This window comes from Lepidochelys kempii, chromosome 11 (genome assembly GCF_965140265.1).
Source record: "Lepidochelys kempii isolate rLepKem1 chromosome 11, rLepKem1.hap2, whole genome shotgun sequence".
Taxonomy (NCBI): domain Eukaryota; kingdom Metazoa; phylum Chordata; order Testudines; family Cheloniidae; genus Lepidochelys; species Lepidochelys kempii.
The window spans coordinates 60,503,738-60,518,024 of NC_133266.1; the positions used below are offsets into that span (position 1 = coordinate 60,503,738).

The window sequence follows — 14,287 nt, forward strand, 5'->3', positions numbered from 1 at the left end:
ACTAAGGCACCCTATTTTCAAGAAAAATGCCATGGGATTTATGTCCATGAAGGGAACATGGGACTTCAATTTTATCAGCCAAAAGACCAAAACACAACTGACTTAATGGAACTCTAATTTACTTGCCCCTGAGGCATGAAGGACTGAGTTGGCGCTACTGAGATTTTTATCTGGATGGGTAATATCACAAGTGGGTCTGATTATAAGAACATCTTTTTCTGCACATAAAAATATATTTCCTTTTAAATCTTGTATGCCAAGTTTGAGAACCTGAAAAATCCCATTTTGTGTAATACATATCTCAAAAAACTCTGAATTAATTTGTTTGTTCTGGAAGTGTGGATAAAACATATATGGTAAGGTATTATTATAGACCAGAGAAAGAACTATGGGTTGTAGAGTTGGTCTTCTTTTGCAGCCCCATGCCTCAGCACGATTGCTCCCTATAGTTTTTGATAGTATTTTATCTAGTTTAGATGCATCCGATGAAGTGAGCTGTAGCTCACGAAAGCTTATGCTCAAATAAATTGGTTAGTCTCTAAGGTGCCACAAGTACTCATTTTCTTTTTATCTAGTTTAGATTCAAGCAGTGGGGGTTATAACACTTCCATTGGGAAGGTGTGTTCTTCTCAGTGTAATAGATTTGTTGACATCTATGCATATTGAACATGAGAGATTGTCACTCCACTATTTTGCATTTCTCAAAGCATCTATTGTACGTTACTATATTTACAATTGAAAGGGTAAAGTCTTACCAGCTGGTTAGAGGTTATTTTCCTTGCTGAATGGGGAAGAAGTTATGTTTAATAACTAATAACTGCTAGGGCAATTTGAATGTTATCAGTTTTCCTTTTGTTTTTGGCTTACATGCTGTTAAATTTACAACAAAGAAGGTTAAAGGAAGTTGTTGAAAAACAAATCAAACATATTTTTATATACTTTATGGTTCAAACCCACATAAAAATGACTTAGGACACATGAAAGACACAAATAGCACATTTATCAGGAGTTTATGGCTAAAAAGTGAAGTCAGATTTTCTGCAGCTTTTATATTTTTAAGTGTGGGCTTCCTTTTGTAAAAATGCTAATCTATGTGTTTAAACTGCAGCATTTGTGTGAATGGAGTCAAACCAGTCTCCAATTAGTGTGGCGGATTAAAGCTGTTTACCCATGCTAATGCAAAGATTGGGAAAATAATTAATGAGAGAACTACATTAGGTCCATGGATCCATCAGATTTCTTTCACTTCCAGGTTTTGATGATTTGCTGATAGTCTGACATTAAAGACAGCAGTTCACAGTTACCAATGAATTGCACCTCTGACCTCTCCTAATCTCTTCCAGTGTAGCCTCCTTCTTGTCTCTGCCATCACATGTCTCCAAGTGATTCTCCTATTGTATATCTGCACCGCATTGTAAACCCATGTCTGTGGGATCCAGGCTTCCGGACTCAGTGTTTCCAAATCAGCGCTTGAGTGTCCACACAGCATTATAAACCTGGGTTTACAGTTGCTGGACCCAAGTCTCTCAGCCATGCTAATGCATCGTACTGCGCTATGCAGATCTTCTGATTCAGATCTGCGGTTTCAGCTGTGTCCATATTGCAAAATGACAGGGCTTGGACCTGAATTACAAGGGAAATCAAGTATCAGAAGAGGGGTAGCGGTGTTAGTCTAGATCTGTAAAAGCGGCAAAGAGTCCTGTGGCACCTTATAGACTAACAGACGCATTGGAGCATAAGCTTTCGTGGGTGAATACCCACTTCGTCAGATGCAGGTTCTGACCAACACTCGTAGCAGGGTCCTAGAACTGAGTCCAGAGTGCTCATTGACCTGAGTCAGAGAGATTTGTGTGTGGACAGAAGGGGTGCTTGGGCTCAAACCTGAGTCAGACCCCAGGCTAAGTCTGCAATATAGAGCATACTCCTACTCTCGGGCCTGGCCCTGTGTTGCAGTCCCTTGGTGTTAACTATGATTTCCTCAACAGGTCTGGCTTATGCTCAGATATACATTTCTGAAGAAGGAAATGAGATGGCTAGTGAATCAGTACACATGTTAGAATTTTATCTTGGCTTGTGGATGAACTTCTGGCCCATGTCTTTAAAAGAAAAAAGATATACAAACTTCAGTTAATACCAGATTTTCAAAAGATTTTCCAATTCCTCTTTGAAATAGTCTTGTTTACACCGCTAACTATACTGGGAAAAGCTGATACTGTGCTTTATGTACCCTCCACTGATTTGCTGCTGTGATATGCTAAAATCTTACTCCATGAGAGATAAGAAATCTTGCTTGTTTCAAATAAACGTGTATTATATTTTCAGTCAGAGCAGCTCTACAAAAATGTGCATTTTTTACTCTGCACACGATCTCTTGTTATAATTTTTTTTCCCCAGTGGCGCAGAAAATGTTGAATTGGTAATAACTTCTTGCTCCCTGAGGCTTTTTTTCCCTCTTGTCTCATCAGTCAGCCTGTCTTCAGGGGTGTATGGCAATGAGGGAGTTGCTGCTTACTTTACTTTGCAGCATTTAAACCTCTTACTGAGAAACTACAGTTGGCCTTTTTGGAAAGCTACTTGTCTAGCCTCGTGGCTGAAGTTTAATTGAAATGATCAATGGAGAAATTCGTGGCCTGTAAAGGATTTTGTGTACATTGGCTTATGCAAAATGTGGGCATATACACTAGTATCTAGAAAGAGAAGGCTGCCTTCACAGAAAGATGCATTTCTTTTGTGGAGGTTGTGTGGAAGGTAGTAATTGCTCTGTCTCTGTATGTCTACTTCAGACAGCACTTGTACAGCGTTCTAAAGGATCAGGAGAGTGTGCACAGCTGTACTGTATATGAGTACTTTGAGTTCAGCTCGATGGCACTAATATTCTTATTTTTGCCCCAAATAGTGCTATATTTTGCTTTTAAATATTGGTAGGTATCATCTGAGTAGTTGTGTGGCTCCCCGAATAAAGTTCCACTTTTGGAGTTCGACCTGATTTTGGCAGTTGATTTCTCTCGCTTACCATATCTGGTTCTAACTAAAGGCTGTTGCAGGCTGGGTCCTCTAGTTGTTGCCCAGCTCTTCATTTTCCCCATAACCATTTACCATATGTTTCCCTGAAGAATCCTCCCTAGGTCAGACAGCTGATACCACAGAGCATCTCTTCATCAGCTGAAAGAGTGAATGAACAGCTCTTGGACTGAAAACTGCACTCTCTGCAAGTGAAATAATGACAGAAGGAGTCTATAGTAAAGGTTGCTGCTCCAACCCATCTGAGCATTTCCAGAATGTTATTGAACCAGAATAATCTATATAGCAGTATTGTGTGTTCTGGCCTTGCTGCTGTTTTTGTCTATAATTTTCTTCTTCTGAGCCTCTCTGATATTTTACACAAATCTTTTGAACATAGGGCGATCAACTGGTGAGAATGCATAATGGTTCCCTAGGGTAAAGTCTGGGCATGGCAGGACTCTGATACGTTGATTGTGCCAACATAACAGTGCTGTGCTTTCTGTTTCTTTGCTTTTTAAAAATAAGTAGAGGAACAAATCTATTTCCTGGTTTGATCTCCAGAAACTAGTAATGATAAGGCAGCAATTATTAATGCACCAGCCAAGTGCCAGGAATCAGATGGATTGCTGGGGATTTCTGTCTGCCAGACCCCTTATTTTCCAGTTTTCTCACATGTAATATTACCATTAAATTTCTTATTTGTGTGTCTTGTATAATTAGGATACTGAAGAATTTCACTGTGGATATTTAGTAAATGGGCCTCAGTGGCTAGTTGTAGTTAATATTGTATGTATTTGGTTACTTTTGGTGGATACCAGTGATTGTAAAAAAAATTTAATAGGGTAGCCCATACCTTAATGTAGAAAATATATTTTGGACCACCTTCTCCTTGATTTGGGATTCTACAGACCACTTCCCCCTAGTTTTTCTTACAGCAGTTACTTACATGGAAAAGTAACATTAAGAAAACCATTTAATGTATTTTTAGCTGCCTTTCAATACAATTTAACAGCTGAGAACAAGGAGGAAGAGCTGGCACAATGTGACGAGGTGGTGTTTTTGTGGATCGCCAGCAAATGTTTGTGAACCACCAATAGCCCCAGTTTAGGAACATGTGTATTATAGTGGCTTGAAACAATGCACACAGATACACAAGAAGTACTAATAAAAAAAATTAATTTGCATATGTTAATTATTTTGTGTATTTTTTTTTTAAAGGGTGGATGATGTACCTCCTGGAATATCACTACTTCCTGATAATATTCTGCAGGTCCTGAGGCTTCAGCTGCTACAATGTGTCCAAAAAATATCAGATGGACTAGAAGAGGGGCAACAAGCCCTCTCACTTCTGCTTGTCAAATTCTTTATTATACTTTGCAGGTATTTATTTGGTTGGCTGCTGCTTTCACCAGTGTATTGTCTGGGAAATCTTGATTCACTTAAAATGATATAGATAGAGATTTTTGATACGCATACAGTGTGACCAAACATTGCCCAGTAGAGACAGAGACTCTCCATATTGCAGTCAACATACATGGTATAATGAAACAAAAAACCAACAGTAATATGGATAAAGAAGGCCACAATAAGAAAGGGATTGAATGGAGAAAATGACAGCATATTATTTGTAATTAAACTGTGTATATGAACTTGCAAATTTATGTTACATAACAGAAACAAGATTTTTTTTTTAAAGCAGATTACTAATATGTTTTTGGCCATGAAATAATTTCCAAGGGAACTGTCCAGGGAAAGTTGATTCACATTCTTAACATATTTACATTTCCCTTAAATAGTTTAGGGAAATATTTTATTTTATATTACTGGCATCTTCTGAAACTTCGATCTTATTTTTTGTGATATTGCTTAACCATATACCAAACAACCATATAAGTAGAGGTCTAAAAATGTCCATTCCTTCCAAATTTTAAATTGTTCATTAACATAATTTAGAATACAACAGTTTTATCTCTAACAATGTCTGTTGAGACAGAGCTGCTCTGATTTACACTCTGTGACTGTTCCCTGAGGAATATCTACAAAATGAGCAAAGCTCTCTCACTGGCCATGTCCACTCCTCAGTCACCTCCAATATGTCCCCAGGATGGGGTCTAGAAAGGACGCAGCCCTACTCTGGCCAGAGAAATCTCCTTTTCCTGGGGGCATTCCTCAGGAGCCATTTCCGACCCTGTGGTCCTTTCACCCTGCCAGAACAATGAAAAAGCACTGTATGGCAAGAGACAGTTGTGCCCAAATTGTGTTAAAATTCTAAGGATAAGTTAAGGAAACAGTAGTAGCTGTAGCTTCAGATTTCTGTGCTTTGTCAATTTTAGTTAGTCATTGGAAAAAATATCCTTGTTTGTCGCTGAGTTCTTTATTTTAGTTCACATGCCTCAAGGGTTGAGAAATATATTGGTAACACCTACAATATGCAAGCAGGAGTGGTTTTCTTTTGCCTTTTATGATTTGTTTAGTTTTCTAAGAATATACACTCAGATGCTTATCTTTTTTGTAATTAAAACTGGTAATAGGCCTGTGGAAAACTCACTCGGAGTTTAGAAACCATTTGTGGCTAAGTCACCAGTTTTCTTCGTGATGTCAGAGGAATAATTGTTGTCTTCGGTATCAGATTCCATTTCTGAGTTCTTTGTTTATTTAGAATGCTCTGTGAATCAATTTAACTTCTGAAATCTGAGATTCCAGATAATACAGACATGGCTGGAGCTCTGACTGTCCTCTAATTTTCTTCTAGATGGAAGACAAATATGTATAGTATATTAATGTGTGATGAATAAACATTACAGTATATTATTTTTCTCAATATTTTAAAAATATTGACACTTGTGTATTTTATATTGATGCTTAAAAAAAAAAGCTTCAGAGGCCTGTTCAAATAATATTACAATATACAAACAACTGTGGCTCATGTTGCTCCTACAGAAATCTGGCTAATGTGGAAGAGATTGGGACTTGCTCCTACATTAACCATATCATCACCATGACTACACTCTACATTCAGCAGGTACGTGGAATTACAACTCTCATATACATTGCTGCTAGAAATACAGAAAGAGGATTGAGGGCTCAAGTTTGGGAGCTAGGGGGTCTGGATTTTCTTCCTAACTCTGCCACAAACTTCTTGTGTGACTTTAGGCAGGTCACACATTCTTTCTGTACCTCAGTTTTCCATCTTTAAAATCAGAACAATAATACCTACCCACCTTATTGCAATGATTTGAGGCTTTTTATTTATATATACAAAAGGGCTTTACAATCTTTAGTTGAGAGTAGTCTAGAAGAGCCAAGTATTCAGAATTTATTCTAAGTTGGATGAGTGTAGAATTTAATAAAAAGGCTGAAGAGAAGGCTCAATCATTGCATGTTTATATGTAGCGATCCCTGTTCTTGATCAATAATGCATTTTTTTCACGGCTTATTTACAAGCATCTGAAAAGTCTTAAAAGAACAGTTTTAAAATGTGTTCTAAGCAATTGAAGTTAAAAGAATTATTTTAGAAGAATTGGTTTCTTTAGTTAGGAGGTGATTTCAATACTTCAGTTTATGTTGAAATGTCAGCCCTACTTAGGAAGTATTTGGGTAGGGAATATTTAAAATTGTGGAGGTCTGTTCCCCACAGTGTACATGTGAAATTGTCATTAGCGTCAGTGAATGTTATGCACGTATATCATGGAGATAGTAGAACCTTTTGAGTTGATGATTATTTTTAGTGCACTGTATATTGCATATCTCAATAAAGCAGAAGGAATTGAAGCTCGGACTGGGATTTTCAAAGGAGCCTAAGTGAGACAGGTTCAAATATGCCATTGAAAGTCAGTGAGAATCGGATGCCCAACACCCTTAAGGTCTCTGGAGAATCCCAGCCTTAACTCCATCGGTGGACTTCTTTGTTCACAAAATTTGCGTTCCTAGAAGCATTCTGATCATAATTGTTTCTTTTCTCTCAGTTAAAAAGTAAAACAAAAGAGAAAGAAGTGGCAGATCAGTCGCCTGTAGAAGAGTTTGTAAGACATGCATTGGCTTTTTGTGAAAGTCTCTATGATCCATATCGAAATTGGAGGCAGCAAATTGCAGGGTATGTAGTTACCTCATATGGTAAATTCTAATACTGTGAGGATGGTTTCTTTAAAATATTACTATAGTTCTATTTAATGGTTTCAACACAACCATGGTCACCCCCCACCAAGCTGAAATGAGACATAATTACACTGATACACTTGTGCTCTTGCATTTTAGCAGTTACTGGTATTGGTAGCACTGAGGACTAGATATGATATCAATAAGCTTCCCCAAAGATATGTTCTGTATTGAAAACATGAATGAAGGAATCAAGAAAGTATCTCTTTGCACAAAAATCAATACTATGAAACAGATTGATAATTATTAGGGTTCTGTACTACACTGCCACTAGGAGTATTGGAGTACTAATCTATCCAATTCCATCAAAAAAAAACCCAGTTTTGTTATTTGAAAGTTCTGGAGAGAATAGATAGCCAGGGTCCCAGCTGAAGACTTCCTGAGGTACATGTTTAGAAGCAGATTAGCAATGTATGCTTTATGCTGGGTCCTAATCACCTGAAATAGTGTATGATTTTGCTAGAGATGCTACCTGTTCCTTTATTTTAGTACTAAAAATAGAGATTGAGAGGAAATAATTAATCTGTTACAAATCTTTACATATTCCTGCTTGCTTTTAAAACATTTATTAAACATTTCAAGTATACAAATTATTGTTTACAAAACAGATGTTGTTTTGTTAGCATTATTGTGGTATTCATTACCACAGTATCAAAACAAAATTTAAAAAGGCTCTGCATTTAGTTGGAAGCTGTTGCACTATGACCTCCATAGCTGAATCAAATATGTGCCCAATTTTCATCTGAAAATTTACTAGTAATAATTTCTTATAGTGGCTTTCCTGGTTTCCCAGAAAATGGTGCCTTATGAATCCATCAGTTTTTCCAAGGGATAACAAAATTTCCCTAATACAGCTGCCCAAAATATGGGGAAAGGAAGGAGATAAGTGGAGGAAAACAATAGAGAGCTCCTTATCAAATAAGATCCAGTCAACGGAGACCTCAGGCCCTGAGAGGAGTTCTAGTGAGGCTCTGAGTACTTCAAGAACCATGAAGCATGTTAAGACTCCAATTAAGTCCCATACCTCAGCAGAAAAGGGCTTAGTATGAAAGAATACTAGTACTAAGAGACGAGCTTCACTGGAATCAATCAACTGTGGAAAATTTACCTTTCAATGGCCAGAAGCTTTTTGCAGATTCTGTGGATGACTCATTTCATAACCTACTCTAGGGCAACACTTAGGTCGTTACGGATATACATGCCTGCAAAAGGAAGTTTAGCATGTCTCAATCAGCACAAAGATCCTGCCCTGCTCTATTTTCCACCTTCCATAGGCCACTGGAATCACTGGCTTAAGAGGCTGAGGTTTTCAAAGAAAAAGCCTGCAACTACCTTGACTGCTTTATCTCAGCCTTTACCATCATGCAAACGCCAGTTTTGCTGGTTTGGTCATGAGACCAGACCACCCAATTACTAGGTTTTATCAGCTGCACGACACAACCCCCTTTTCTCAATTTGGTCACTGCCTCTCTATTTCATCAAAGATGGGAAGGTATAACACTGGACAAATGAGTATTGGAGGCCATTACTTCAGGTTATACTATCCAATTTACCTCCACCCTGCCGTTTCAACCCCTTTCCCCATCCCTTTTCAGGGACCTCTCAGAGCAGTTGCTGACCCAGGAGATCTCATCGCTCCAGAGTCTAGGAGCCATAGAGCCAGTTCCACTTCAATACAGAGGAAAAGGGTTCTATTCAAGATATTTTCTGATAAGTAAGAAAAATGAGGGTTGGAGGCCAATAGTACGTCTCAGGCAATTGAATAAGCATGTCGGACATTTGAAATTCAGAATGGTTTTCCCTAGCAGTTATAATTCCCTTCCTGCAATTTGGCAACTGGTTTGTGACCCTCAACCTCAAAAATGTCTATTTCCACATAGTACTTCATCCTTATCACAAAAGATTTCTTCATTTCACTTTCAATTGCAATCATTACCCATACTGGGTACTACACTTTGGCCTTTCATCTGCCCCCATTGTATTCTCAAAAATCATTGTAGTCATAGCTACATACCTCTGTCATCTAGGAATAACTGTCTTCTCTACCTCAATGACTGGCTTCTCAAGAGTCGGTCATATCATGAGGTATGGTCAAGCAGTTCAAACAGGTTCAGGAAGGAAGGAAGATAAATCTCAAGAAATCGATCTTGACCTTCTACCCAACAAAATGTCTTTATAGGAGTGCTTCTGGATTCGATAATCGGCAAAGTTTATCTCCCACTCAACAGATTCCTTGCTTCAAAGAGCTCAGCCCTCAAGTTCCAGCAAGGACATGTCTGTAGCTGTAGGACACATGGCAGCTTGTGTTTTTGTGACACAAAATGCCAGGTTGCATCTTTGACATCTCCAGGGGTGGCTCAGTACTGTTTTTGTACCCAACAAACATATATATCTGTATCCAGTCAGGTTCTACAGTTACTCACCTAGTGGATGAATCCATCCAAAATTTATGCAGGAATCCTGTTCAGCTGGAATCCCCCTACATTCTTATTAACATTGGATGCTTACCTTTTTGGGATGGGGAGCCCATTTGGGTCCATACAGAGCCCAAGGCAAATGGTCACAACAGGAACAGCTCTACATCAACCTGTTGGAATTAAGGGTTGTCAGAAATGCTTGCCGCCACTTTCTTCCCTTACTCAAAATCAAGTCCAAAAAGATCATGCCAGACAACATAGCATGTGTGTAGTATATCAATCATCAGGGCAGAACACGTTCCCCCTCACTCTATACCAAAGCGATAAAGCTTTGGAACTGGAGCATAGCCAAGCGGAGAGTCATCTTGGCTTCTTACCTCCCATGGATACTGTTAGAAAGCTTATTCCTTCACTCTCCCACTTCCCTGGTCCTTCTCGCATGAACAGAGAGCAACAATACCTGAAGTCCGAAGGTGCAAAGAATTCGATGTTTATTGAGGTGAACTTCCAGCAAGCTTAAATAAAGTTCCTTTTTCCTTATTTTCGAATCCCAACTTACTTCCTGTTTGTCCCTAATTTATATAGTAATATTCTTAGCTATACCTTAACCAATCATTCTACTGAAATTTAACTAACCAATCCTAACATATTGTAACATGATTAGCTAACCAATTATATCCCACCACAATAATTAGATTACACCCAGCAAAATTAATTATACAGCAGACAGAAACAATCACAGAACCAGACAGAGATTATACAGACAAACAATAGCAAAGTGATTATAATGACAAAACAATACAGAAGTGAGGATTTCACATCCCAGCTATTGATAAGTGAGTTCTTGCCAGACAGGATGCTATCAAACTAAGTTTCCTTTTACATTTTCTAGGCACTTCCCTTTCTCTGGAGGTGATAGGAATACAATCCTGTCCTGATAAGTGCCTGACAGCTCAATAGCACCTTATTTCAATGTGACTAGTTTGGAATGTGAGGATGTGACTATTCACTTCCTAGCTTATGGCTGCCTCTGCTGCTTAGCCAAAGGCCTTAGCCTAAGAACAGGGCCTCAGACTGTCACAGTAAGAGAAGGACCTTACACTGGCAGACAGTGATTTTGATTCTTTCTTTTATACCTCTAACTAGCCAAGTGATAAGAATACACCTAAATTCTTAAAGTACAGACCTTTACAGACAGGCCTGAATATCTATATCCTAACAGATACAGAAAACCATGGCAGATGACCTGAGTAGACATTTCTTTCCAAATGACGAATGGGAGTTGGACTCTCATGTCCTCAACAAAATATTCCTAGCTTGTGGATTTCTAGAGGTCAACCTTTTTGCCATAGCAGCAAACACAAAGTGTAGGAAATTCTGTTTTAGATGGAGATTCAATTCCCAATCTCTAAGAGACACTTTCCTCATTACATGGTGTGATGGGGTGTGCTTCCTACACTGGCCCTGCAAGATTGGAGTTAGGCCAGGTGGGCCAAATCAGCTAATTAGTCTGCAAATGGGAGCTTTAGGCTGGAGGTAGCTAATTAATGAGAACCTCACGTGTGAGGGATAGGTGAGGCTTCTACAATAAACAGGAAATTGGAAGCAGAGGAGGGGGCAGAAGTCTGCAGTCACTCCCTGGGAGAAGGAAGGAATGTTTGGGGGCTGCAGAGATGAGTTGCCTGAAGTCACTCCCTGGGAGAAGGGAGTGAAAAGACTGGCAAACCTCGGGGAGTGGTGAAGGCAAGGATTTATGGAAGCGGCTCAGGGAAAGGCAGCAAAGTGCAGGGAACAGACCTTGGCTGCTGTGTAGAGGATCCCTGAACTGGAACCTGGAGTAGAGGATGGGCCCAGGATTCCCCTGCCAGCCACTGCGGGAGTGGTATAATGAGGCAGTGAAGAAGAAGACTGCCTGAGACTACTGGAGAGCAGGAAACTTCATACAGTTCCCCCCTTTGTCCCCTCGGGAAGGGGGAAACCACAATAGCGTTTGGAGGGCTGAGTAATGAAGAGGACAGCTGCGGGTCCTGAGAGCGAGAGAGGGGCTACGGAGGAGAAGCTAATGGGATGTAACCACTGGAAGAAGCATTGGCCTCTCTGAGCTAATCCTTAGAACTGCCAGGACTTGGCGCCATCCAGTGGTGAGTAGAGCAACCTGTTACACATGGACAAAGGGTATTTTCTGTGCATATCCTCCAACTCCATTGCTCTTAAATGTCCTTAAGATCAGAAAGGACTAAACCAAAGGCATTTTGATTGCACCAACTTTGCCAAGAAAAGTTTGCTTTCCTTATTTCTTCAAACTCACCTCTTGCCCTCTGTGGTGGCTCCCGATCAAACCTCGACTATTGTCTCAGCTTGTGGGTCCGACGCTTTACCCCAGTTTTAACGTCCTGCAACTACAAGCTTGGTTCCTTAATGGTTCTCAGGCCTAGAGATCACATATTCATTGGAAGTACAAAAGATACTCTTAAATAGCCGAAGGGAATCCACTAGACATATTTACCTTCAGAAGTGGAGAATATATAACCTTTGGTGTAACTGGCACCTTTTTTCCCCCATCCGGTTGTCTCTTTTCTCAGTCTTGGATTACCTATTGGAATTGAAAAATTAAGGCCTTTCTGTGAGTTCCGGCAAGGTTCATTTCGCAACAGTAACAGCTTTCCATATGCCAGTGGAAGGTTTCTAGGTGTTTGCTCATCCAACCATCACAAGATTTCTAAGAGGACTTATTAATCTTTTTCTGCATATTAGAGCCCCTGCACTGCTTTAGGATCTCAGCCTGGTTCTTAACTGTCTCATGAAACAACTCTCTTAACCATTAGCAATGTGCTCACTGTTACATCTGTCTATGATGAAGACAGCCTTCTTGGTGGCAATCACTGCTGCTTGAAGGATTGGGATGACTCTAATGGCAGACCCCCCCCCTTTACTTTGTTCTCCAAGGAGAAGGAATCCTTACAGCCTCATTGAAAGTTCTTACCTAATGCGTCTTCTGAATTTCATGTCAACCAAGCTAGTCACCTTCTGTTTTTTCTTTTTCCCTAAGCTGCATGAGTCTACACAAAAAGTCTGCTTTTTATATGCTAAATGTTGAGGGTGTTAGGCTTTTACTTGAACAGAGAGACTGCTAGACTCTTTGTTTCTGTAGCAGATAGACCTAAGGGAGTGCCAGTCTGGCAGTCTCCGCTCAGAGACTTTCTGAATTGATCTCTGGATGTATTATTGCCTGTTTCGGTTTTGCTGAGGTTACACCTCCCCTAAAAGTGACTGCATGCTCTGTTAGGGATCACAGTCTACATCTGTAGCTCTACTCAAAGATGTTCTGGTTGCTGAAATCTGTAGGGCTGCACCATGCTCCTCAGTGCCAGTGTTTTCCAACCACCAAGCCCTAATTCATGTTGCAAGATCGGATGTGGCAATAGACAACGCAGTTCTTTCTTCAGTAGTGGACTCTTTTCTGAAACTCCCACCCCCTTAAAGGGTTACTGCTAGGGAGTCACCAAAAGTGGAATACCCGTAAGGACGCTACTTGAAGACGAAGGAGAGATTTAGATAGTGGCATACAGAGTACACTTATAAAGTTTGCGGACGTTACCGAACTGGGAGGGGTTGCAAGTGTTTTGGAGGATAGGATTAAAATTCAAAATTATCTGGACAAACTGGAGAAATGGTCTGAAGTAAATAGGATGAAATTCAATAGGGACAAATGCAAAGTACTCCACTTAAGAAGGAACAATCAGTTGCACACATACAAAATGGGAAATGACTGCCTAGGTAGGAGTACTGTGGAAAGGGATCTGGGGGTCATAGTGGATCACAAGCTAAATATGAGTCAACAGTGTAACACATGTTTGCAAGAAAAGCAAACATCATTCTGGTGTGTATTAGCAGGAGTATTGTAAGCAAGACACAAGAAGGAATTCTTCCGCTCTACTCCGCGCTAATTAGGCCTCAACTGGAGTATTATGTCCAGTTCTGGGTGCCACATTTCAGGAAATACATGGACAAATTGGAGAAAGTCCAGACAAGAGCAACAAAAATTATTAAAGATCTAGAAAACATGACCTATGAGGGAAGATTGAAAAAATTGGGTTTGTTTAGTCTGAAGAAGAAAAGACTGAGAGGGGACATGACAGCAGTTTTCAAGTACATAAAAGGTTGTTACAAGGAGGAGGGAGAAAAATAGTTCTTAACTTCTGAGGATAGGACAAAAAGCAATGGACTTAAATTGCAGCAAGGGTGATTTACATTGGACATTAGGAGAAGCTTTCTAACTCTCAGTGGTTAAGCACAGGAATAAAGTGCCTAGGGAAGTTGTGGAATCTCCAATGTTGGCGATTTTTAAGAGCAGGTTGGACAAACACCTGTCAGGGATGGTCTAGAATCTAGATAATACTTAGTCCTTCCTTGAGTGTGGGGGACTGGACTAGATAACCTCTCAAGGTCCCTTCCAGTTCTGATTCTATGCTTCAGACTCTGTGATTCTTATATTTTTGCAGGACACACGAATTCTGGTTTCATGCAACAGGACATTAATTGACACCACAGTTCACATGGTGGTCCTTCTCCATACTACAAAAGTATTTTCAAATTTAACATATCTAACGCATCTTATTGTCTCATTGTTTGTGCTTATACATTTTAAATGGGTAGGAGTTTTCACTCTCATAATGTTTTGTTTAATTAAGGTACAGAAGTTCACAATGAAT

General features: G+C 39.7%; 1 protein-coding gene across 6 annotated transcripts in view; it reads left to right on the forward strand.

Moving 5' to 3' along the window:
* NBEAL1 (neurobeachin like 1) overlaps positions 1-14,287 on the forward strand; it is a 126,781-nt gene that overhangs the window by 20,373 nt on the left and 92,121 nt on the right. For all 6 annotated transcript variants that reach the window (XM_073306480.1, XM_073306478.1, XM_073306474.1 and 3 more), the window contains exons 4-6: positions 4,222-4,383; positions 5,944-6,025; positions 6,969-7,096. In XM_073306480.1, coding sequence (XP_073162581.1) covers positions 4,222-4,383; positions 5,944-6,025; positions 6,969-7,096 — 372 coding nt within the window. The remainder of the gene's footprint in view (positions 1-4,221; positions 4,384-5,943; positions 6,026-6,968; positions 7,097-14,287) is intronic.